Here is a 21,730-nt window from a genome sequence, read left to right as displayed (position 1 = left end):
TAAATAATACTTATTTACTTTCGCACTAAAAACACAGTATTAATGCGTAATATATTCTCTTTAAAGAAAAAACAAATATTATAAAAATCAAACAAAAAATGATAATCCGATGGAAACTTAAACAAACATAGTAATGCGATTACGGCAAAGTGTGTACGTTGTAGACGTATGTAGACAACGTCAGAAGCATTCACGTAAAAAACACTCAAAAAGTTAGAAACAATATTTGCCACTGTTCATGATACAAGGTCAATGCAGATGAACACATTGGTAAGATCATTATTTTCTCATACCTTGAAACACTTTGATAGAAAATTCAGAATGTCGTGTGCTAAAAACTTAAAATAATTGTATATTGTGGGACAAATGGAACAAATCATAGGCGTTTTAAAATTGTTGGAATGCATATTTTCATATCTATATATCATTTTTACAAAAAGAGAACGCATAATAAAATTAATCTACAAAACCAATGAACTAACTTAACTGTACTACTATGTGTTCATCGTAAGCTATCTGTTTCCGTATTTGGAAGAACAAGTTTCCTTCGTTTTTGATTTAATTTTTAACCATTTTAATAATTAGTTTTTAACACATGAAAAATAAGACTTAAACGAACCTTAGATATACGCAAAAACATAATTTTGCTCAAGCGCCACAGTTGTATTTTTCATACGCATCGGCGTCGGAAAACGTTCACATCATGCGCTTTCTTCCACCCCGCCAACGATATGTGTCATTTTCAAGATTGGTTCAGCTTTTTTAAAAATCGTCTTTGCCACTCGAAAACTTTGGTTTGAATAACTAAAGACTTGTTGGAGTTCCTTATATCATATCAAATGTTAAAGGAGCTTTTCTAAACGATTGACCAATGTGTATTATAACGCTGTTTTCTGGACGCTTTTGCGAAATTAAACGTTCCAACTACAAAGCATATGTTGATTTTACAAATTACGTGAACTTTAAGTTTGTATGACAATTTCTGATTTTATATCAAGTTTCGACGAATTATGGACAAGATCATTATTTGTAACATGCATTCTTGTGTATTGAATAATTTCAACGTACATGTACAACGTCGCGTTTTTATTAGCTGCAGTCCTGTGGCGTTACCGTGTTTATTTAACACGGACTGGAAGGATAATGGGCGAAATTAAATGAGTAATATTGTAAAGTCAAATAATTAATACAGTTTACGGTATACATATATAAAGTTCATGAACACGGAGTATATCAGATTAGACTTATAAACATAGTCCGGGTTATTCTGGATCTTTTGCAAATTATTTTACCATTTCATAGTTGTATTGTCTGTGACAAAAAAGACCAGAAACATTCAACTTCGCGCATCGGTTGTTTGATTTGCATGTTCAAGCTTGTATGTTTATAATACATATTTATTAATCAGATTGTTGTACACATTGACTGTTTTCTACGACATGCAATTTGCGCAGTTTGAAATTATTTCATTGCCAAGTTTTACATTAAGTTATTTCAAAGTTGCGATGGGATTTTTTATTATGCACCTAGGGAGGAATAAATATCAGAAACAATATCTTTGACAATAGTTGATTGATTTATAATTTAAAACACGCCTTTATGAATTTCTAAATAACAATAAATGTGTGCAATTGATGCGCAAGCCACAAAAGTGATTTTATTATCATGATTGTTTCTAACTGAGAGAAAATTTATGGCACACAACACTTAAAAATTACACGTGTGTTGGATATAGACTTAACAAAACATCATAGATAACACAAGTTGCGCACATGAAGAACACGCATTAATATCTGAGTTAACATTTCTAATGCTTCAGCGATGACAACACTTATAGCTCAGAAGGGTAGAATATTTTTAACATGTACTCACATCAGTATTTAAAATTACTTTGCATGATATTGCACTTTTATATTATCCCTCATGTACAGAAACAATCAATTCGATTCTGCAATTTGCATGGAATTTTGATGATGTTAATCTTCCGAGGGTTATTTTTTTTCCAGATATTTTACATACACTTGTTAAAAATTGATATACAAGCTTCAGCACTTAAGTCATTGGATAAATGAGCAAATATTGATTATTAAAAACAAGTACTTTTGTAGTCTTTTCTTTAAACGTCTTTAAAACGTTGTCGTAAAAAAACACTTTACATTTAATGTTAGAACAGAATAAACATTTAAGAATGGAAAATACATTAGTACACATACTTCGAAAAACTAAAAATATACTTTGTTCGTCTGGTAATGATATTGAGCAATTCAAGCAATATTCTTTTGTTCATATCTTTAAAACACCCGATGAAAACATTTCGCTTTAAAGGCAAAATCATTTAGAATATATGGATCGCGCCATTTGAGATAAACAAAGCAACAAACATTAGAATAAAGTGTATTTCTACGTGGCAAATTTAGAACAGATGGCACTATGTTGTTAGTTGTTAGTGTGTATTTGAGAAAACTTTATATTGTATCTCTCTTGCAAAATCATTTACCTCCGTCTTTTGTAATTATTATATATTGTATAACCTTTCTTTTGAACGACTCTGATCATAATATGTCTTTTTATATTACAGTGTTACCTGTCTACTCCAAATTTGTTTTTTATTACTTGGGGACCATACGCCGCTTTTCATGGAATGGCACGGAAGTGTCACATTGAAGGTTCCATGATAACCGCCGTATGAACACATCTGCGGATGTTTCTAAATTCAAAATTTTACTATTTCATGTTTAAATGTTGAATTCTGCTTAAGCCGGTGCTAGGGGGCGTGGACGGTAACTTGCACTTTCCAGTACCGTCCATGAACAGGCTCAATCAAACCGAGCCTGCAACATTTTCAATTTTGCCGTGTTGGGCTTTCTTTAGGGATTCTGTATTTATCTACATTAAATTTTAGTCAAGACAAGTTTGGAAAAGACACGGTAGATATTAAATTATTTGGGAAGCAACCTCAAAATGTTGACCATGGAAGGTAATATATGAAACATAGGTACATGCATTGTTATAAAAAAAACAGTTTTAAACTTTGACTGAAACATCAAAGGATTTGATACAAGGAAAAGTAAATGTTATTGATGGAGATGGGCTCCTTTTGACAGTAGTCATCTGTTGGGGGATGCGTTCATAGAATGCTGACGTTCCTTGTTGATTTGTTTTTCTTTTTGTATGTGTATTCGGTTTTTGACAACATAAGTCACATGGCGCTCTTTGAAGAAGCATTGTCGCTTAATCCTTGCTTTACATTGGCGTAAGCCGGTGCAATAACTTGTTCATTTTGTAATTAACCATCTTTGTAAAAGGTACAATTAATCCGATATCATTTTGGATTGACCAGTGCAATAGGTCGACTTCTTCTGATAAAAAAGGTACATTGCATTCATCGCAAATTGACTGAGTTGCATTGGTGTACGACGATGTTATGAATAGACATTACCGATTTCCTTTAAAAGCACAATTATCTTGAGACGTTTCTTAGTTATCTATTGGTCTTATTACAATGCAAAGTATTCAGTACAATAGCTCGGAGTCTCCTCTATTACGACAATATATGAAACCTGGCACTCGCCTTAAAAGCATGCTTACAACATAGATGCTTGCTTTGCATTGGTATTAGTCGACGCAGTGATTTGTTTCTTTGGTATATGAACTCAACATTTTTTTTAATAAAGCACCAATTTTTGAGGTAGTCCCAACCTACCCATTTGTCCCATTCCGCTCCGGATTCGCCAATATGCAAAAGCTTGTAGATTCCATCTTCTACGAATTGACTCGGTAAAATATATATTACGAGCATGTTCAAGATCGTGGCATTCAAGAACAAAATTCATTGCAAGCTTTACAAAATGGATCATTGTCTCCTGTTTAAAGGTAAAACTGTGTATTTTAGTATGTTTTATTCTATATCTAAGAAGAACAACTGGATTATGGCGGTTAAGGAGAGTTAGTAATGTTGATTTTTCAAGTTTGGGAATGTTAATACAGCTTTGTCCCAATTTGGTTTCCATTCGGAAGAAATATATTTATTTACCGAGGATTAAAAATGTACTGGATGAGAATTTCAGACTTCCTTATCAGAAGCATCAACATTTTCATTTCCTCGTATTTCTACATGGATCCAACATGATTTGACTAGTTTTTAAAATATCATGAAATCGCAAAAGGAGTTTCTTTTTACTTTCGATTTTTACTTAATGGAACGGACAATGAATCTGAAGAATTAATGACCATTATGCTGTGAAAATATATTACAATTGCTAAATAAGTAAATGACTTTCATTTCTGCAGTAAATATAGATGCATTATCAGGTAGCCTTAGTCCAGATGTAAAATGATTTTCAATGACGCCTTTATCTACTGTGTAAAAAAATAGAAAAAATAAAAGTCCCTAAAGAAAGCCCAACACGGCAACATTGAAAATGTTGCAGACTCGGTTTGATTGAACTGGTACAATTTTGAATTTTTAAACATCCGCAGATGTGTTGCATATGGCGGTTATCATGGAACCTTCAATGTGACACAGTATGGTCCCTGCAACATTTTAATATTGACGTGTTGAGCTTTCTTTATGGATTCTTATTTTCTCTATATTTCCAGTAGTCCGGGTCTCCTTTGTACGACATTATAAGGCGCAAAAGAACTGATCAACGAACGCATTCTATTACAAAGAACCACCGACAAGCAAGGAAATTCATTGCACAAATTCAGCAATTTAATAATTAAACAAAAAAGGAGTTTCATTGGGAAACGTCGTGTTTGCCAATTTAGGATACATAGAGATTACTGAAGCATTTGGAGTTATTCTCCAATGATTGTCACTTACTCCTTAATTCTATTGGGTAATAACAATCTTTATAAACATGTACAACTTACGAATAACATATGTTGCATGAATGAAACAGAAATGAAGATTTTAATAGAATTGAGAGTTTTTGTCAGTTTTGTTTCTTCTGGTACGCAATCAATACTCAGTAAGTTTGCACGCATGCAATATAAACAATTTGAATACTGCAATTTCATATTGCGTTTGATTGATTAAGCGTATTTGTTGAAGTTGTGTGTATCATAAATAATGTTAGACAACGGCTAAGCGGACCTCCCTTTTATCTTGTATGGTACGTCTACAGTCACATGATCTGAATTATATAACTTATTAAAACACGTACGGTACGTGTACCTGAATAAATAAAGGTGTTCTTTAGGACTTTTTTAATTATCACAGAGATATAAATTATGAAACGAAAGATCAATCGTTTTGTCTATCCCGGCATATATTCAGTGGTTTATGAGCTTCTTTTCGTTCAGCATATAAGTTATAGAAAAAGGAAACCGGGTAAATAAAGAAAAACATTTCACGACTTTACTGTGTTTGACTTTCTATCTGAATATTTTTCTTTTAACTTGGGTGATACCTGTTTAATCATCCCTAGGATATGTTACCTGCTTTTTACGTTTGTCTTTTGAAAAATGATTTGACATGCAGGTTTCATAATTTCTTTTTTTCAAAATTCAATTTTATATTGTTCCGCCCATTGATTTCTCGTTTTTGACACACCCATAATTTGAAGTTTAAGGACGTGTCAATCTCAAGTTTCCAAAGACATGATAACCGTCGTCAGAAAACATATGTGGATGTTTATTGTTTCAGGATTTAGGAATAATATATTGTACTCATACTTGGTATATAGCAAGCTTATGGAAGAACTCGCTTGCAATTGCTTTTGGACCAATATGTTTACGATCAATATCACTGTGACTTAAAGATCCTGTAACACTTTTTTCATGGTTTAATTTCATAAAGATGATGCTGAAATTAAGATTTGTCAATATTGAAAAATAAGCATTATTTATAAAAAAATATTACCGAATTTAACATTTCATGTAAATAAAGGAGGGTAGTTAGAAATTTATTTTCTATAAATGCTAAGTCCAATTTTCCAATAAGAAATGAATACATATAATTTATTGATTAAATATGTGCACAAATATTTGCAGTACACATTTTACATATTTTTCTATGTTTGATAATTGTTTTATTTGCATTATTATATACATGTACATATATATTTTTTGCAAGTGTGGTATACACACAGTAACAATATTAATCACAAAACATACTTTGAAAAAGAAAAATTGTTTCCTGTCAATTTGAATGGAACACTAGCGTTGTAATGAGAATTGGCTAAGGAATGTTTGTATTATTGTTATTATACTTCATACATAGGTGTATAATAAGAAAAACACGTCAAGTTCAATGTTGGCTTAGGACTCTTATTAATTTTACCATTTTTCTCCTTGTTTTTTTTTAAATTAAAAGTTTTCATTTTTGGGACACCGATGGACGGTCATTTAACGTCAAACAATACAGGTCGAGTTCGAAATTGGCTTCAGACCACTAATTCTACCCATAATTATTGCTCCTTCTGGTCTTCGTTTTTCAATGATAATTTCATTCTTTACAAAAATAATGGTAATTGTTCGCTTATATTTTTTACAAGGCGATTAAGTACAATCATTATCTGTACACAGATCAAACATCAGTAAAGTATAAAGTATAGCTCGAATAATTATTTGGCTTCAAACGAATAACTTTTGAAAAAGTCAATAGATTTATAATAGATTCCCCAGATATATGCATATCCATTCCTTTGTCTATCGGCAAGCATTTAAACAACAATAAGGGTTATATGCCATATATATACGATATGAGGTTCATACGCGATATAACGTGGTAGAGTGCAAAACACAGTTGTCTGTGGGATTGAAAGATATAAAATATTACCCCCAAAACGTCAACACAGTGCGAACGACGTCAGTTCGACTGTCTGTTACAATCGTGTCCGAAGAATAAAAAAATAAGAAACATAATGACAGAATTTTGGTAAAACTTCACTCGGTGATAGAGAACAACGGCATCAAGAACGATGAAATTTTTATAATAAGTTGTAGAATGTTCTTCCTGTGGTTAATGATACTTATCTTAAGTATAATTCCCAATTTGTTTAGTTCCGGCTATTGTAATCCCGTTTAGGGTACACACTTTCTATTACTTGGGAACCAGATGCCGCTTTTCAAAGAATTGCACGGAAGTGTCACATTGAAGGTTCCATGATAACAATATAAACAAATCTACGGATATTTATATAAATTCAAAATATATCCATTTCATGTTTTATGTTGAATTCTGCTTAAGCCGGTGCAAGATGGCCTGGACGGTAGATTGCACTTGTCAGTACCGTTCATGAACAGACTCAATCAAACCGAGCCTGTAACACTGTCAATTTTGCCTTTTTGACTATTTTCTATGTTTGGAAACTAGATCACTGAGCCTAAATATAGGAAAACATAGTCACAACTCTTGAGGCTGTTGTTTCGGTTAAAAGATCTTTCAAATTGTTCAAAAATCTGTTCAGATTTTTTCTAGCTTAAGTTCGAATATTGGTCATCTGGGGTCAAAAAAAGGTCACACAGTGCAAATATGGAAACCTTTGCTAAGACAGTAAGAGACCAAAAATCTTCATAAGTTTTCAGAAAAGTTGCATAAAAATCGGAAAAAAGTAATCTCTCGGAAGCATTAATCACAACAAAATTACAAGAGGATTGCAGACTCGGTAAAGATGATATGTAGATTAAGTTCGAGCATTGGTCAAGTTTTAAATAATAAAATAAAAAACATTAAAATTGTTAATTTGTTAGCATTGGTCAAGTTTTAAATAATAAAATAAAAAAGTAAGAACATTAAAATTGTTAATTATTTCACAATACCAAGTACGTGTATAGTAAATGTTTAAATGATGAACAAGACTTCAAATGTTTTGTAAAATTGTATTTGACGGACAAAAGCGTGTTGAAATCTTTTAAAATGACATAAAACATATACTCATGAAATGTAAGCTGTAAATTCAACAATTAATAATCTGACAATAATCAAAACCATCAAGGTAATTTATTTAATATAGAATTTAATTTGTTAAAATACATGGCGTATATCATTTATTAAATAACGATTGTTTATATATCTGTTGATACAAAAATAAAATATATTTAAATTTAAAAACACTTCGCATAAACTTCTAATTTAACAAATGAAAGATAAATTCAATCTGCCCGCTCAAACATAAAATTTGTATCTCAGTTTATGCATGAAGCATTGTTTCACAGTTATTTGCAGAAGTACAGCCATCCGATACAGCGCCGATACGAGATTTTAATGCGACAACACCAGGATACGTAAAAGTATTGTATTGTCTTATTTTTGTTTGGTCGAGATTTTGCGTTTGAAAGGCACTGTTGTCGCTCTGTTTTTATCGTTTCGTCTTAAAGTTACGACGAAACGATAAAAACAGAGGGACAATAAGAGAATTTATATTTATGTTCTTATTTCGTTCTTTCGTATTGTCGCCAACGGCGACAAGACGAAGTAACGACGTAGCAGAAATTAGCAACCATAGTATTGTGATTATAACCAGAACTTTTTTCATATTATGAAGATTGGAAATTTTTACAGTCCATTTGCAGTATTAGTATAATTTTCAATTAAACAATAACACAGGTAGAACAGTTTGACCGTCATCAAAAAAATATATTCCTATTTATACATATTTTGTATTTAAAAGCTCTATTTTATATTTCTTTAAATAAATGAAATAGAATATTGCCTTTTTGAAATTTTGTAAGATTTATTTTGGCTACATTAAATGTACAGTGTCGTTAATTTTTTAATTTTGTTACATTATTAGAGCGATTTTGCTTTGAAGCAACATTCACTATTTTGCATTCAAAGGCGTCGTATGATACTTCAGACACGCGAATCTTAGCATCATGTTTGCATTGGAAAAAATGTTTTGGTTAGTTATTAATCTATGACACAAAGCATTTTTGATATTTCTATTCTACTCAAAAGTAAAACTATGCTAGACGATAATATAGATTATATTCATTTTTGTTTTTCAATTCATCTGATCTTGCTTTTTGAACATGTAAGATCTGAGTAAATACCCAGAGGAACGCGCCAAGTCATGTTGACGTCACTTGTGTGTTCATGCCTTCATACGATTGCACATCCTGTTGGTCTTTTTGCCCGCAAGTGAACAGTTTGCGATTGAATAGCATAAATATTAGAGGATTGCAGGCACTGTTAAGTGGGTATAAACAGCCAACTATCAGATGAGCTTTGAATCCAATTGTACCTGGGTTATAGATGGTTATTAACATTACTACGAAATATGGCGTCCAGCATATAAAGAAAGCTGAAAAGAAAAATACAAATGTTTATTAGTTACACTAAGAACATTTAAAGAGATTCTTATCTTTTTAAATACTACGTGGATTATTAATCATACTTGCACATATAAATCAGATTGTGTTCACAGCTCATTTAACATATATCAAAGAATATGAACATACTGAAATGAATAGTTGTATGTATACATGCTACTCTTATTAAGCAAAATGATAATTAAAAATATTAAAAATCAGCAGGAAAAGATTTTAACGCTATCGGATGATACATGATTTGATGAAGCAGATGCTTTGTTTACTTCACAGAATGATACATACCCAAACACACGACCATTGTCATTTTAATGCTCTTTATTTTTGCCCTTGGTAGAAGTCCTTTGCTTAATGATCTATCACCATGAAGTCGATCTAAATTGATAACATAACAAAATGAGTTTACACAAACACATATTTTACTTAACTAAAGCATGTCTTACTCCAGGGAATGAGTAAAATATTAATTTCTAGTCGTGTTAATTATGTTTTGTATTGTGAATAGTTATAGTACTTTCTGCTGAAGTATACATTTCTTGGAATAAAGTCAAGTATATCAATGAGTTAGATAAATGATCAAGTTTGATGCGTATGTCTATTTTAATAAAAGGCAGACTAATCTGAAGTATATTTACATGGGTTCAAATCCATAGTCTTTAACAGTAACTATATCGTAACAATTGTATATTCTTATGCAGAACTATCTTTAAATATATGTCATAACCAGTTGATATCTCTAATATCATCACTAACCGATACTTGGATATTCTTTATTTATCGAATAATGAATGATACTACATATATTTTACCACTGCTTTCACTGGTATCTATCTCTGATAATTTCAGTCTTGAACGCCATTTCAACCAGACTACGATACATATACCCACATAACACACTGTTATACCGATTGTTGGTAACACATATATTATTACTGCAACTATTAAACTATACGGCTGTAAAATACAAAACAAAGTAAAATAGTATTTTCATTGGGTTCAATCAATAATGATTATATTAATACAGCCAAATTTTTACTCTTGTCCGACCTTCTTGATAATGTTTATCATGCCCTTGTTGCATGATACAGATAATAATTACCTATAGTTTTGAATATCTAGACCAAAAACATAGTAATCTGCTTATCAACAAACATTCAAGGCGAATAAATATGCAAGAATGTGTGTAAAATTATTAAAATAAAATTTCAGATCTTTCTAGAAAAGGACATCGATTTTTTTCTTGCAAAAATTTAATTATATGCACTAGACACACCTTAAATTATTTACTAGTAATTGTGATGCCTAAATTTCCTTTAATGTGGTCTGATTCATTCTACATTTAGCCAATGCTTTTAGTGCTTTAATCCGAGTTGAAGAGGAAACGATATCGTTTTCTTCGGAATAACATTTTGTATGTGCGCGTGTGCGTGTGTTTTTTGATGCTTACAATACTCAAGGTCTTGTTCTTTGTATAAAATGTATTACGGTGTTTTTTTTCTGAACGGGTGTCAGATAAACCAAAGTGACCTTTGAAATAGGACCCATCACACTGTCTTGATCAACCTAGATATCTTGATATTTTATCCATAACAATGTTTATACGTAACATTTATTAATTAAATGATATCACTCAATATAACATGGAATATTTGTAAAGTTTGTATGTGTCTGCTTCCCACTCCGTACGTTTAGCCAAATTTATCATCGTAACGGAGTAAACAAAAAACATGATTACAACAATATAATTGACATATCTTTTGAATGATTTATCTCACAAGCACATACATGTATGTGAACAACAAGAAATTTAACAAACAACCAGTAATTTGCTCTTAAATTTATGCAATGTTGATATATTCCATTTTCCTACTCCGTTGCTGCCAATACACAAAAAATTCTCCGTTTCGCGTTTTAGTCATACCAAGACTCATCACGTGACCGTTATTTATAGACTGGACGTTCAGATTTGCAAACTGACAGCGTTTAAACGCTTTTCCCACGAAACTGGAGAAAAAATATATTTCAAACAAATTGCCAAGCCAGATAAAACATATCAATGTATCACTTATTCTGTTTAAATGTCTCTAACACGCAGGTAATAAAATATCGGTTCGTGAAAATTTACTTTTTTGTGACAGATAATGTTATTGGAGCACCTTTTACATACAGTTAAATAATAGATGTATTACCTTCCACCAGCTTTCAGGCATGTGTAAATTACAAGAACCTTTTTGTTCATACATATCAGCAGCATCCGGTTTTGCATTGATTCCTCGACTGTAGAGTATGAAAAAGCTTGATCCCAACAAACTTAAAAGCCATGCCCCAAATACCATACCTTTGTCAAGATACCTGCATGCACCTACAAAGATTGATTCGTACGTATATTTTATATAGTTTGATATGGTTAACATTCCAGTTCTGCAAATATTTGTTTCATAAAGTAAGTAGTTATAAAACTTTATATTAACTTGATATTGATCCTAATTATCAAAACAGTATCCACATTCATTGTTTTATCTTGAAATCCATCTACATTTATAGAAACTCGTGTTGGTCTGGTGAGCTATTGATTATTGATGTTCAATGACATAATGAATTGAAAAAACAATCAATTTAAAATTTAAAGCAAATAAGACATTCTTTCAGATCACTCACAATTTACACATTAATTGGCATATTGTCACTACGATATAGATATTCCAAAATCAGACAAAACAGAGTTATGAAAGGGATAACCAGTTGAAGACAAAATTGTTTTCGTCTTCATTTCATTCGCCGACTCTCAATAAAAGACACATTAAAGCCTCTAAACTAAAAGTGAGTTTTTCTCTGAAGAAAGGACAAACCTTGTTCTGTTTTTTAAATAATAGGTAAGGAGCAAGTAATATCCTTATGATATGACTAAAATAATTAATGTTAAATAAATTTTATAAATGTTAATAAAATATCAAAACGTAAACATAGTAGTTATTTTGTCTTGTAAACAAATACCTATATGACTATGGCTAATGGATAAATGAATCAAAATTTGGTTCGGAATATGCCAGCGAGTTACAAGGTGTAAGATAATGTGCAATTTAAAAGACTTTTAAATTAATTAAAATAACGACATTTTATGTTTCATGTGCTTTTAATAAGATATTTAGTGAAACATATCTGAAGAAATATCGACCTTATCAGTGTTATCACAGTTTTCAAATATGTTATCTAATTGTAATTTACATTTATAATACATGCATATATCCAAAAGCATTTGATTACATTTACAAATGTTTCTTAATTCTTAAATGTGCCATAAAATAAAATAAATCAACTTGATCTGTGCTTAGAAGCCTGTTATGCCAAAACATTTTTATTTTTAGTTTCTTTTATTATTCTAAAAATATTACTAATCGGCCAATTACCTGAAGCATCATTCGCATTAGCTGCTTTTTGGCAAGTTGTACAGTTACAAATGTTTATTATTTTGTGTGGAAGTCAGAATACTGCTTTGTTTACATTATACTACATTTATTACGAATATTAGCACATTTACCGACACTATCTTCAGATAATATGCATCTAACATGCTCTTAAACCATTATTTAAAACGCAATAAGAATGATATTATTTTTCATTTCAAAAACTCTGGATTAATTCGGAAGTATTAATCACAACAATATAACATGAAAATTGCAGACTCGGTTTGATTGAGTCTGCATATGAGGGATAATGAAAAGTCCCTTATGTGGAGACGGGAAATTTATTCCCTTCTGTTGAAAATGTGCCTTTAAGTCAGTGATCGAGGCAAGGACAGTTTTGACCAGCTTCTTCCCTTATGCTCACTTGCATCGAGATTGAAGCAAGCGGTGATTAAAATATCAAAAGGAATATAGAAATGTGTCAGTTAATAAATATTATTTAATGATGATTAGATCTGAGTTATCATTACTTGAGTGTGTCTGTAAATGTCGAATAATGATTATTCAAAAATACATGTATGTATATATTGATAAAGTAAGAAACTAAATCAAATGAAAAGAAAACATACCTATTCTAACAACATTCAGTGGATATTTGATTGCCAGAAATCTGTCTAAACTCATACCGATCAGAAGATTATTGGAAGCAATAAGAGACATTGGTGAAATAAAACGAAATAGTCTACACAAAAAGTCACCACCATACCATTCATTGTGCATTGCACTATGTATACCATCTCCAAGAACACTGCAGAAACCCACAAGAAAATCTGGAATTTGATAATCATAACCAATATTCAATAAGGTGTGAAAAGACTTTTATTTAAGTTTGATTTTTACTCTCTTTTTTCATTAATAGTTCCTAAATGCATGTTAGATTTAACTATTGTCATTTTTTTTTCTGTAATGAATAATTACATTTTAAATTAATTAAAGACCCTGTATGATGTGACCAAAGTGGTTAACCACACTAAATGAAATTATATATAAGTACATAATTATGCACATAAAAACAATTTTCAAACATCGAAAAATATGTTAAATATGTACTGCAAATATTTATGCATATTATATGTAATCATTGAAATATATGCATTCAACTATTATTGTAAAGTTTGACTTAAACTTTATAGAAAATAAAGTTTTTATTACCTCCGTTTATTTACATAAAATGTTAAATTCGGTAATATCATATAAATAATGCTTTTTGGAACCTACAATATTGATAAATCTTAATTTGAGCATCATACGTATTTATGAAATAAAACCATAAAAAATGTGTTATAGGATCTTTAAAGTATCAAATTGAATAAATCATATACATATAGTAATCGTTTCTGTATAAATGTGTAAAGACTGTTCAAAATCTCTAAAATATATTATTCTAAATCGTTTATCTTGATTTGCTTAATGTAGGACATCATAACCACTACATGTTCACGGTTGATTTGTTAATTATTTTCTTTTTAGGAAAAGGGCATACACTCAATAAATACAAAGCTCAACATCGGTTGTTGGATTATAAACATAGATAGTTAGATAGACAGATAGGCGGAAAGATGGATGGATGGATGGATGGAACCGAGGCTAGACATTCTTTAACGCGAGTTTTTAAATGTAACGTAAGTTTTAATCTTTGAGTGAATGTGTGTTTTGTGAATATGCAAATTATGATTTTAGATTATAGATTTCAAGCAAGTTTTTGTCTTTTGATAAAATATTGCTACGGATATGTTTATGTAAATAATTTTACAGCTGGATGTATTTATGATATTTAATTAGTGTTAGTTTAATACTGAATTTATTGAACAAGTTGAATAAAAGTATATTGTGCGAGCCTATGGCAACCATGGTATTACTTTTTCAACGGGTTCAATAAATTCAGTTATGACCTTATTCTATATATAAAGACCGTTTGAAGTGAAAAAGAGCCATGGTTCATTGACGCGCCTACAGAATAACGCTGACATTTCGTGTGACTTAACGCTATGTGTGTATAGCGCTAATGATGACACGTCAAAATATATGCATGACCGTGCAATACCATGTTAACAGAGTATCAAACGCGGCTCAGGTATGTGAAAAAAATGTTATGTTTGATAAGGTACATGTGCTAAATTCAGATAATGAATAACGAGAAATTCTTTAAAAGATGAAAAGACAATTGCAACACATGTTTTAAATATTTATGTGTATCTTAGATTAATTTGTTAAAGTTACATAATGTATTTTCTTACCTGCTATTGCTAAATGCAGTACAAAATAGAAGAGACGACTCTTTTTCTGTTTTCTAAAGACGAGGATGAATATCACAAATCCATTCAGACAAACTATGATTGTGAACAAAAGTAAGGAAATGGTAGCAGCAGCTTCTTCATATGGCTGAAATATACCAAAAATGTTTTCTTTTGGGGTTTTTTTCAGTTTAAGTTGAACACTTTATGAACAAATTTATAATTTATTGCAACAAATACATGTAAAATATTATACAAATCCCGAGTTTATTACAAAAAGCAAATAGTTAGACAACAAGTTCTTGCAATATCACATTAAATTAAATTAGTACACAGCAGCTTGGATGCAGAGTATTATATACATATAATTTGTACAAAAGGTTCTTAACTCTTTTGTTTTTCAAATGGAAAAATGAGTCAGACGATGATAGGGCAAATTTTCATTGTAATACGTTCCAAACTGACTTTGATTTCCTATATAAAAAGTTCGAAATTCCAATTGCATGGAGGGTCGGGCGTGCTTTTGTTCAGTACGGTCACAATAAACGTTGTGAATGAATAAGTTTTTGTATTGGAGTGAAAATAAGATAAGTCTAAATTTTATTCAGATAAGGAATTATGCAATAATAAGACTCTGTTATGCATAATGCATAATGCTTGTTTTAAACCTTATTTATCATAAATCTTCAGCAATATTTATTTCACAATGCAGCAAGCTGGGACACTAATAGCTTCTCAAAGTACATAGTTGTAGTGTAAGTACACATACTTGAAAAAGAAACACAAACAACAAACTTTTTTAGTTTTAAACATATATGAGCCGCGTCACGACAAAACCAACGTTATGCGTTTGCGACCAGCATGGATCCTGACCAGCCTTTGCATCCCCGCAGTCTGATCAGGATCCATGTTGTTCTCTATCAGTTTCCCAACTTGTTATATGGTTTGTAAGCGAACAGCATGGATTCTGATCAGACTGTACGGATGTGCAGGCTGGTCTGGATACATGCTGATCGCAAACGCACTATGTTGGTTTCGTCGTGACGCGGCTCATATTTTGGTTACTATTAAGACGTTATAATATTTTTATAGCAATTTTTATATTTAAAATGAGTTTAACGAACTTGTAGTCTTAGTTACTTTGATATTCAACCAAAGTACCTTTAATTGAGCGTGTTTTTATGGACAAGAAGCATTTTATATTTTTATATTTTTAATTCGGGAATCATGACTTAAAGAACATGCAAACGTGACTTTAATGATCAAATACACACGGACAGGTAGGTATTCATAAACACATTTTAAAGTTTTCCATAAATAATTTGCTTTATTGTTCTTGTCTGTTTTTAAACTGAACCTTAAGTTCACTGTTAATAGACTGGGGTGAAAACGAACATCTGTTAACTGAAAGCCATGCTATTTCGAAAAAATGTCATTATGCGTATAAATTGAAAGATAATTACTCATGATATTTTGAGTTGTTTGAAATTAATTACAGAAATACATTTGAATACATTTTATGATTCTTCTTCTTTGCCCCTGTGCCAAGAAAGAGCAGATAAAACGACTTTATAAACACACTTGTGTAGGTAGACACAGAGATCCTTAATGATTTAATCTCAAACAAATTCACCTTACTTACTTTACTGACAATCTGGCTACACAAAATCTTTGTTTTCTCAAATCAATTTGACTCGAAATCAAAATTTGCAGATCGAGTTTTAAAGGTTAAAGGATCGTTTACATATGTTTTCTATTTTGCGGCATTCATTTAGTAATGAAACAATTTAATGTCATAATCATTCAAACGATGTGTTATTAAACATATTATATTCTAATGTGTTAAGCCTTTGGTTTATTTGATACATTATCTGCATTCAATTGCTGTTCTTTTTTTCTTTATTGATTTTATGAATAAAATATGAGTTCGGATATTGCATGGTATTGACGACATAAGGAATCGTATAACTTTGAAGCATTAATCAAATGGTCGTAAGTAGTCATTTGAGCGTGTATTTTGATCGCTGTTGTATTTTTATCTAAAATGTCATACTTCCATAATTCAATTGATAGCACATTTGTTTATACATCTGTCATTTTTTTCAGTCACGTTTGAGAAAAGCTCATTAATAAATCAAATAGTTATTGGTTTGAACAAATGAATTTTCGAAAGCTTAATGCTTTATTATTTTCAATATTTCCACACTGTTTCAGTAATTATTTTTAATTAAAACAGTTCAGCATTGCATTTAAAATTATTTATAGAGTTTGACACAATAGAAAACAATAAAGGTCACATTGGTTCAGCAAAATAGTCACTATAAACAGTAAATATTTTTCAAATAATTGCGAAGGTACTTGGGATAAACATGTTTATGATGATTGATAATTCATTAAAAAGCATTTTTAATTAAGAGCCAAAATAGATATATTTGCACTTTATTGTATCACGCTGTGGGAATAGTGATAGTTGAATATCTAAGACAATATTTGCTAAAAACAATCTTTTACTTCTCAAACACATGCAAGCGTATACTTTTGTTGTTGTTGTGGTGGTGGTGGTGGTGGTGTGTGTTTTATTATTTTTGTTATTCTTTTTTAAAAATAATATATAATAAATTATACATGTATTCTTCTTTAATTTTATTTATTTCATTGTTTATACTAATTAAATTCTGAGCACGTGTCAACTCAATTATTTCGTGTAGAAATTTTACGTTTGAAATACTCTTCTATCAAATTACGGTATCATTATTATAGGCACAAGTAGCACTTGCTTAGTTTTAGTCATCCCATATGAATGAAGAATTTCAATGAAAATAAATTCCTAAATGGTAGAAACACTAATCGAGCTGGACCGTTGTCTTCTTTATAATTAATCGTAATATTATTTACATTTATTATTTGTGAGCCAAAGAATTTTAATGTATACTGTAAAATCAGTATTATTTTAAGTATTTGTTTATTACTCTGATAGTGTCTAGGTATTTATTAGCATATTATTGATAAACATCAATGGTACGTGTTCCCCTTTTCGAAGGGAGGGGGGGGGTATTTATAAATAACTTCTTGACATTATCCCTTACTGCAGACTATATAAGTTTGTAAATGTTTTAAAATCTGAAGCAGTCGTACTTGAAGGTATTTTAAAGGATTGCTTGTGTGCTTATTTGTTGCTCATTTAATTGATTTTGTCGAAATTTGAATCCTTACTGTCTCTTATAAATTATAAATAAACGAAATATACCGTTTCATCCTAATTCATCAATGTTTAGCTAAAAGAATACTTGTTCAACTAAAACAAAGAATACTGGAAGCTAATGAACATAACTATCTTAAAGGTATAATTCTTTCGATGGACTGTATGTTGACTTAACACATCAGTAATTTTTAAAACTTGAAAAAATAATGGTCATGATATGTTAAGATAAATATGTCAAAAATTGAAAATAAACACTTTTTATTTCTTTTCTCTGACCATTCGTGGAATATATAGATGTTGTTTCATGCAATTGCACAAAGTGCGAAACTTATGAGATTAATAAAACTTTTTTTAAATGCACGTTGTATGTAAATCCTGTGTTAAATGGATTCAGAACTTAATAGCTTTTTTAAGCAAAGTAAATCAATGATATTCGAAGCAGTTAATTTGATAAGATGTATTTATAAAACAATAGTCTCAGAATATGTAAAGTGCTTGATAATTAAGAATTCTGTGTCATTTAATCATTTTGCAATGTTACATGAAAATATCCAACATTCATGTTTCGACATAAAAAGGTCTCTTATATATACAAATGAGCACGATTATCGTGAGTAATAAAAACAGAAGCAGACATAAGAACTACATGTAGATAAGCTGCAGGATTACGTACTTGCCTGATAAAATGTTTCAAAGAAATAACGTAAGAAGCCTATATTTTGATAACATCTTCTTGATCGTCGGCCAAACAGTTAAGCTTGGTAAAATTTGAAAACAAATTTTAGAAAAGTATGATCATACCAACAAACATACACAATAACACTGTAGTTTTTTTGTAAATACTCTTTCCAGAGAAAATAAATAAATAAAAAAAACTATTTCATAACATCAATTCCTTTATTCTAGATTTTAGAAAAGTTGCATAGATGCTTTTCAATACTAATATACTATTTTTTGGATAAAATAAGGTTGTCTTTCCTATTTAATTGTATTAAATATTCCAATTATGCACATATTTTAGGTTTGTAATTACAACATTGTCGTTAACGTAAAAATGTCCTAGTATGATTAATTTAAATTTACATTATTGACATGGGTTAAGTTTTTCTTCCTAATGATCCTGTATGCTTTGTGATTCATATTTCACTGTGTGTATAAAACACTTGCAAAATAGTTATATATGTACATGTATTTATTTTATGCTTTTCAGTGGATTACTGATTTATCCGTGAAAATTATATTTGATAATTTCACAGTGAAAATTATCAAAATATAATTTCACTTTTTTCAATGACGAAACTACTTTTTTAAGATTTTCCCCATGTGGTACCTCAATTCTATTTTTACTGACAATTCTGACAATATCAGGCTGTTAAAAAAATAGCAAAGCTGAAATAGATAAATAACATAATTGTCAAAAGTAAAATAAAGAGAGAAAACTTACTTCTATTCCTTCAAATTCCAATCACAAAATTTCGTCTCTAAATTTTTTTGTTTCGTTTTTACAGTCTGAAAAATACATTCCTTCCCCATGCAAAACTGCTCTTGATGACATTTGGGCATATTAAAGTATCCTACGAGCAATAACTGCCGTATGCTTTATGAAAAATTGAAAAGCATTGACAGCTATCACTCGTAAAATAAGTAAATCAACCCAGCGTTCCTTACAATGCCTTAGCAAGCTTCCAAGTTTTCCATTTTCCTAGCTCATTTTCTGAATGTTTTCACTTCTGTCAACACTTATTTTTAGTCTGTTACAATCCTCAAATAAGTTTTCTTTCTTTTAAAAAGGTGTATGACTAACAAATCCAAATTATATCCTTCTGTATCTTACACAATTATTTTCCTCCCATGACATACACGACTTTAAAAAATGGCTGCCGTTTACATTTTACAAAGCCAGGTCTAATATAAATTCGCAGTAAGTAACAGAAATATGGATGGATGGTTGGACTTTTTCTCCTACAAGAATTGTTTGTTTTTATTATTAAAACAAGCGATCATTCATATTTTTTAATAAAATGAATAAATATCACATTCATTTAACCTCCATTGGCGGACTTATTTTTCAGCTCAAGACTTCTTGTTTTTAATGAGAAATTCCCTCTAAATGGGGCTCTCAATGGGGGGAACAGATTTTAATATCAACGTTAAAATTATGGAAATTTCGTTTTAACTTGTTTTAAAGCATAAAATAAAAAGAAAATTTGTCTGTTTGTTGTGTAAGATGTAATTTTATTTCATCTCGTGAACTTTAAAAACAGTATTCTCACTCGTGGCTACGCCACTCGTGAGAATACTGTTTTTAAAGCCCACTCGATGAAATAAAATTTCATCTTACACACAAACAAACAAATATCCTCTATATAATTATGCAAATAAAATAATGTTCAAACATCGAAGAATATGTTAAATGTATACTGCAAATATTTGTGCACATTATATTTAATAAATTAGATGCATTCATTTCTTATTGGAAATTTGACGAAGAATTCGTAGAAAATAAATTTCTAATTACCTCCCTTTATTTACATGAAATGTTAAATTGGGTAATATCTTTATAAATAATGCTTATTGGAATTTAAAATATTGACAAATCTTAATTTGAGCATCATATTTATGAAATAAAACCATGAAAAAAGTGTGTTACAGGAAATTATGTGATCTTGAATTGTGATTCAAAGACATTATTTATATGATTTTATTGATGAAGGATACGAATAAATTACGAAATAATATCGGTTTCATCGGTGTATATCGACCATTTACCACCGGTTTAGAGTGCGTAGAAATCAACCCTCGATAAGATAAGAATCGCATATGCATGTAGTCCATAGCAAGTGTTTATTGCGAGATTTTCACCGTTTTTTTCTTCTCCTTTGCGTAAAGTGACACGATACGACAAGTGTTAGAATCTTTAATAAACGGGGTAACCCAGATTGGGCTTTAACTTCTTTTTCATTGTTTCAAAATATTAAAAGTACAAAAGCTCCAAAAGATAGCAAACGTGGATTGAATTGAATTTAGTTTTTTGTTGAATGCGTTTCATTTGTGACCCTTAATAATTATCTTTCAACTAAAAAGTATAAAAGAAATGTAACAAATAACCGTTTTTGTTACAAACTAGAGTCAAGTGTCCAGTCTTAATTTTTTCTAAATGGTTAACTTTAGAAACAAGTTTTGATATATTTCATCTAATGTTTTTCCACTTTGAACCAGTCCATTTTCTCTATGTTGCATTTCTTTAAATAATTTTTTACACATTCTTTTCAGTAAATTTATCTTGATTTAGATTCAAATACATAAGAATTATGCAATTTCATATGATATAAGGTTTTTTATGCTCCTACCTCAAATGACGATATATCCACTGCATTTTTACTTTCTGTTCCATTTACAGAACTATTATTTTCCATTTTAATAAAAACAAATAGTCCAAGTTCATGAAAATATTAATGAAAACATCTCGTAGGTATTGTATGCAGCAGAAATGTAACAGACGTTAGAAGAAGTTGAAAGTTTTGATATAAATTCGGTTAATGCGGTGAATATTC

General features: G+C 30.3%; 1 protein-coding gene across 1 annotated transcript; it reads right to left on the bottom strand.

The window, feature by feature from the left end:
• Positions 1 to 8,327: 8,327 nt before the first annotated feature.
• On the bottom strand, positions 8,328 to 21,730 carry LOC132729447 (cardioacceleratory peptide receptor-like). Its single transcript, XM_060715212.1, has 7 exons — positions 21,527 to 21,730; positions 14,978 to 15,122; positions 13,310 to 13,510; positions 11,466 to 11,638; positions 10,086 to 10,230; positions 9,562 to 9,651; positions 8,328 to 9,251 (listed from the first exon to the last, which is right to left on the bottom strand). Exons 1-7 carry the CDS (start codon positions 21,590 to 21,592, stop codon positions 9,019 to 9,021), a joined length of 1,053 nt encoding a protein of 350 aa, XP_060571195.1. The 5' UTR covers positions 21,593 to 21,730; the 3' UTR covers positions 8,328 to 9,018.

The sequence above is a fragment of the Ruditapes philippinarum genome, unplaced genomic scaffold, assembly GCF_026571515.1.
Source record: "Ruditapes philippinarum isolate M1 unplaced genomic scaffold, ASM2657151v2 ctg3072_1_1_1_1, whole genome shotgun sequence".
NCBI lineage: Eukaryota > Metazoa > Mollusca > Bivalvia > Venerida > Veneridae > Ruditapes > Ruditapes philippinarum.
This window is presented reverse-complemented; position numbering and strand designations above follow the sequence as displayed.

Bases quoted from the DNA above. Each gene is read 5' to 3' on its own strand.
- LOC132729447 (XM_060715212.1), bottom strand. From the start codon at position 21,592: ATGGAAAATAATAGTTCTGTAAATGGAACAGAAAGTAAAAATGCAGTG. The intron at 15,123-21,526 runs GTAGGAGCATAA...GGTATATTTCAG, and splicing joins TGGATATATCGTCATTTGAG to CCATATGAAGAAGCTGCTGC. The intron at 9,652-10,085 runs GTAAAATATATG...TTATCAATTTAG, and splicing joins AGATACCAGTGAAAGCAGTG to ATCGACTTCATGGTGATAGA.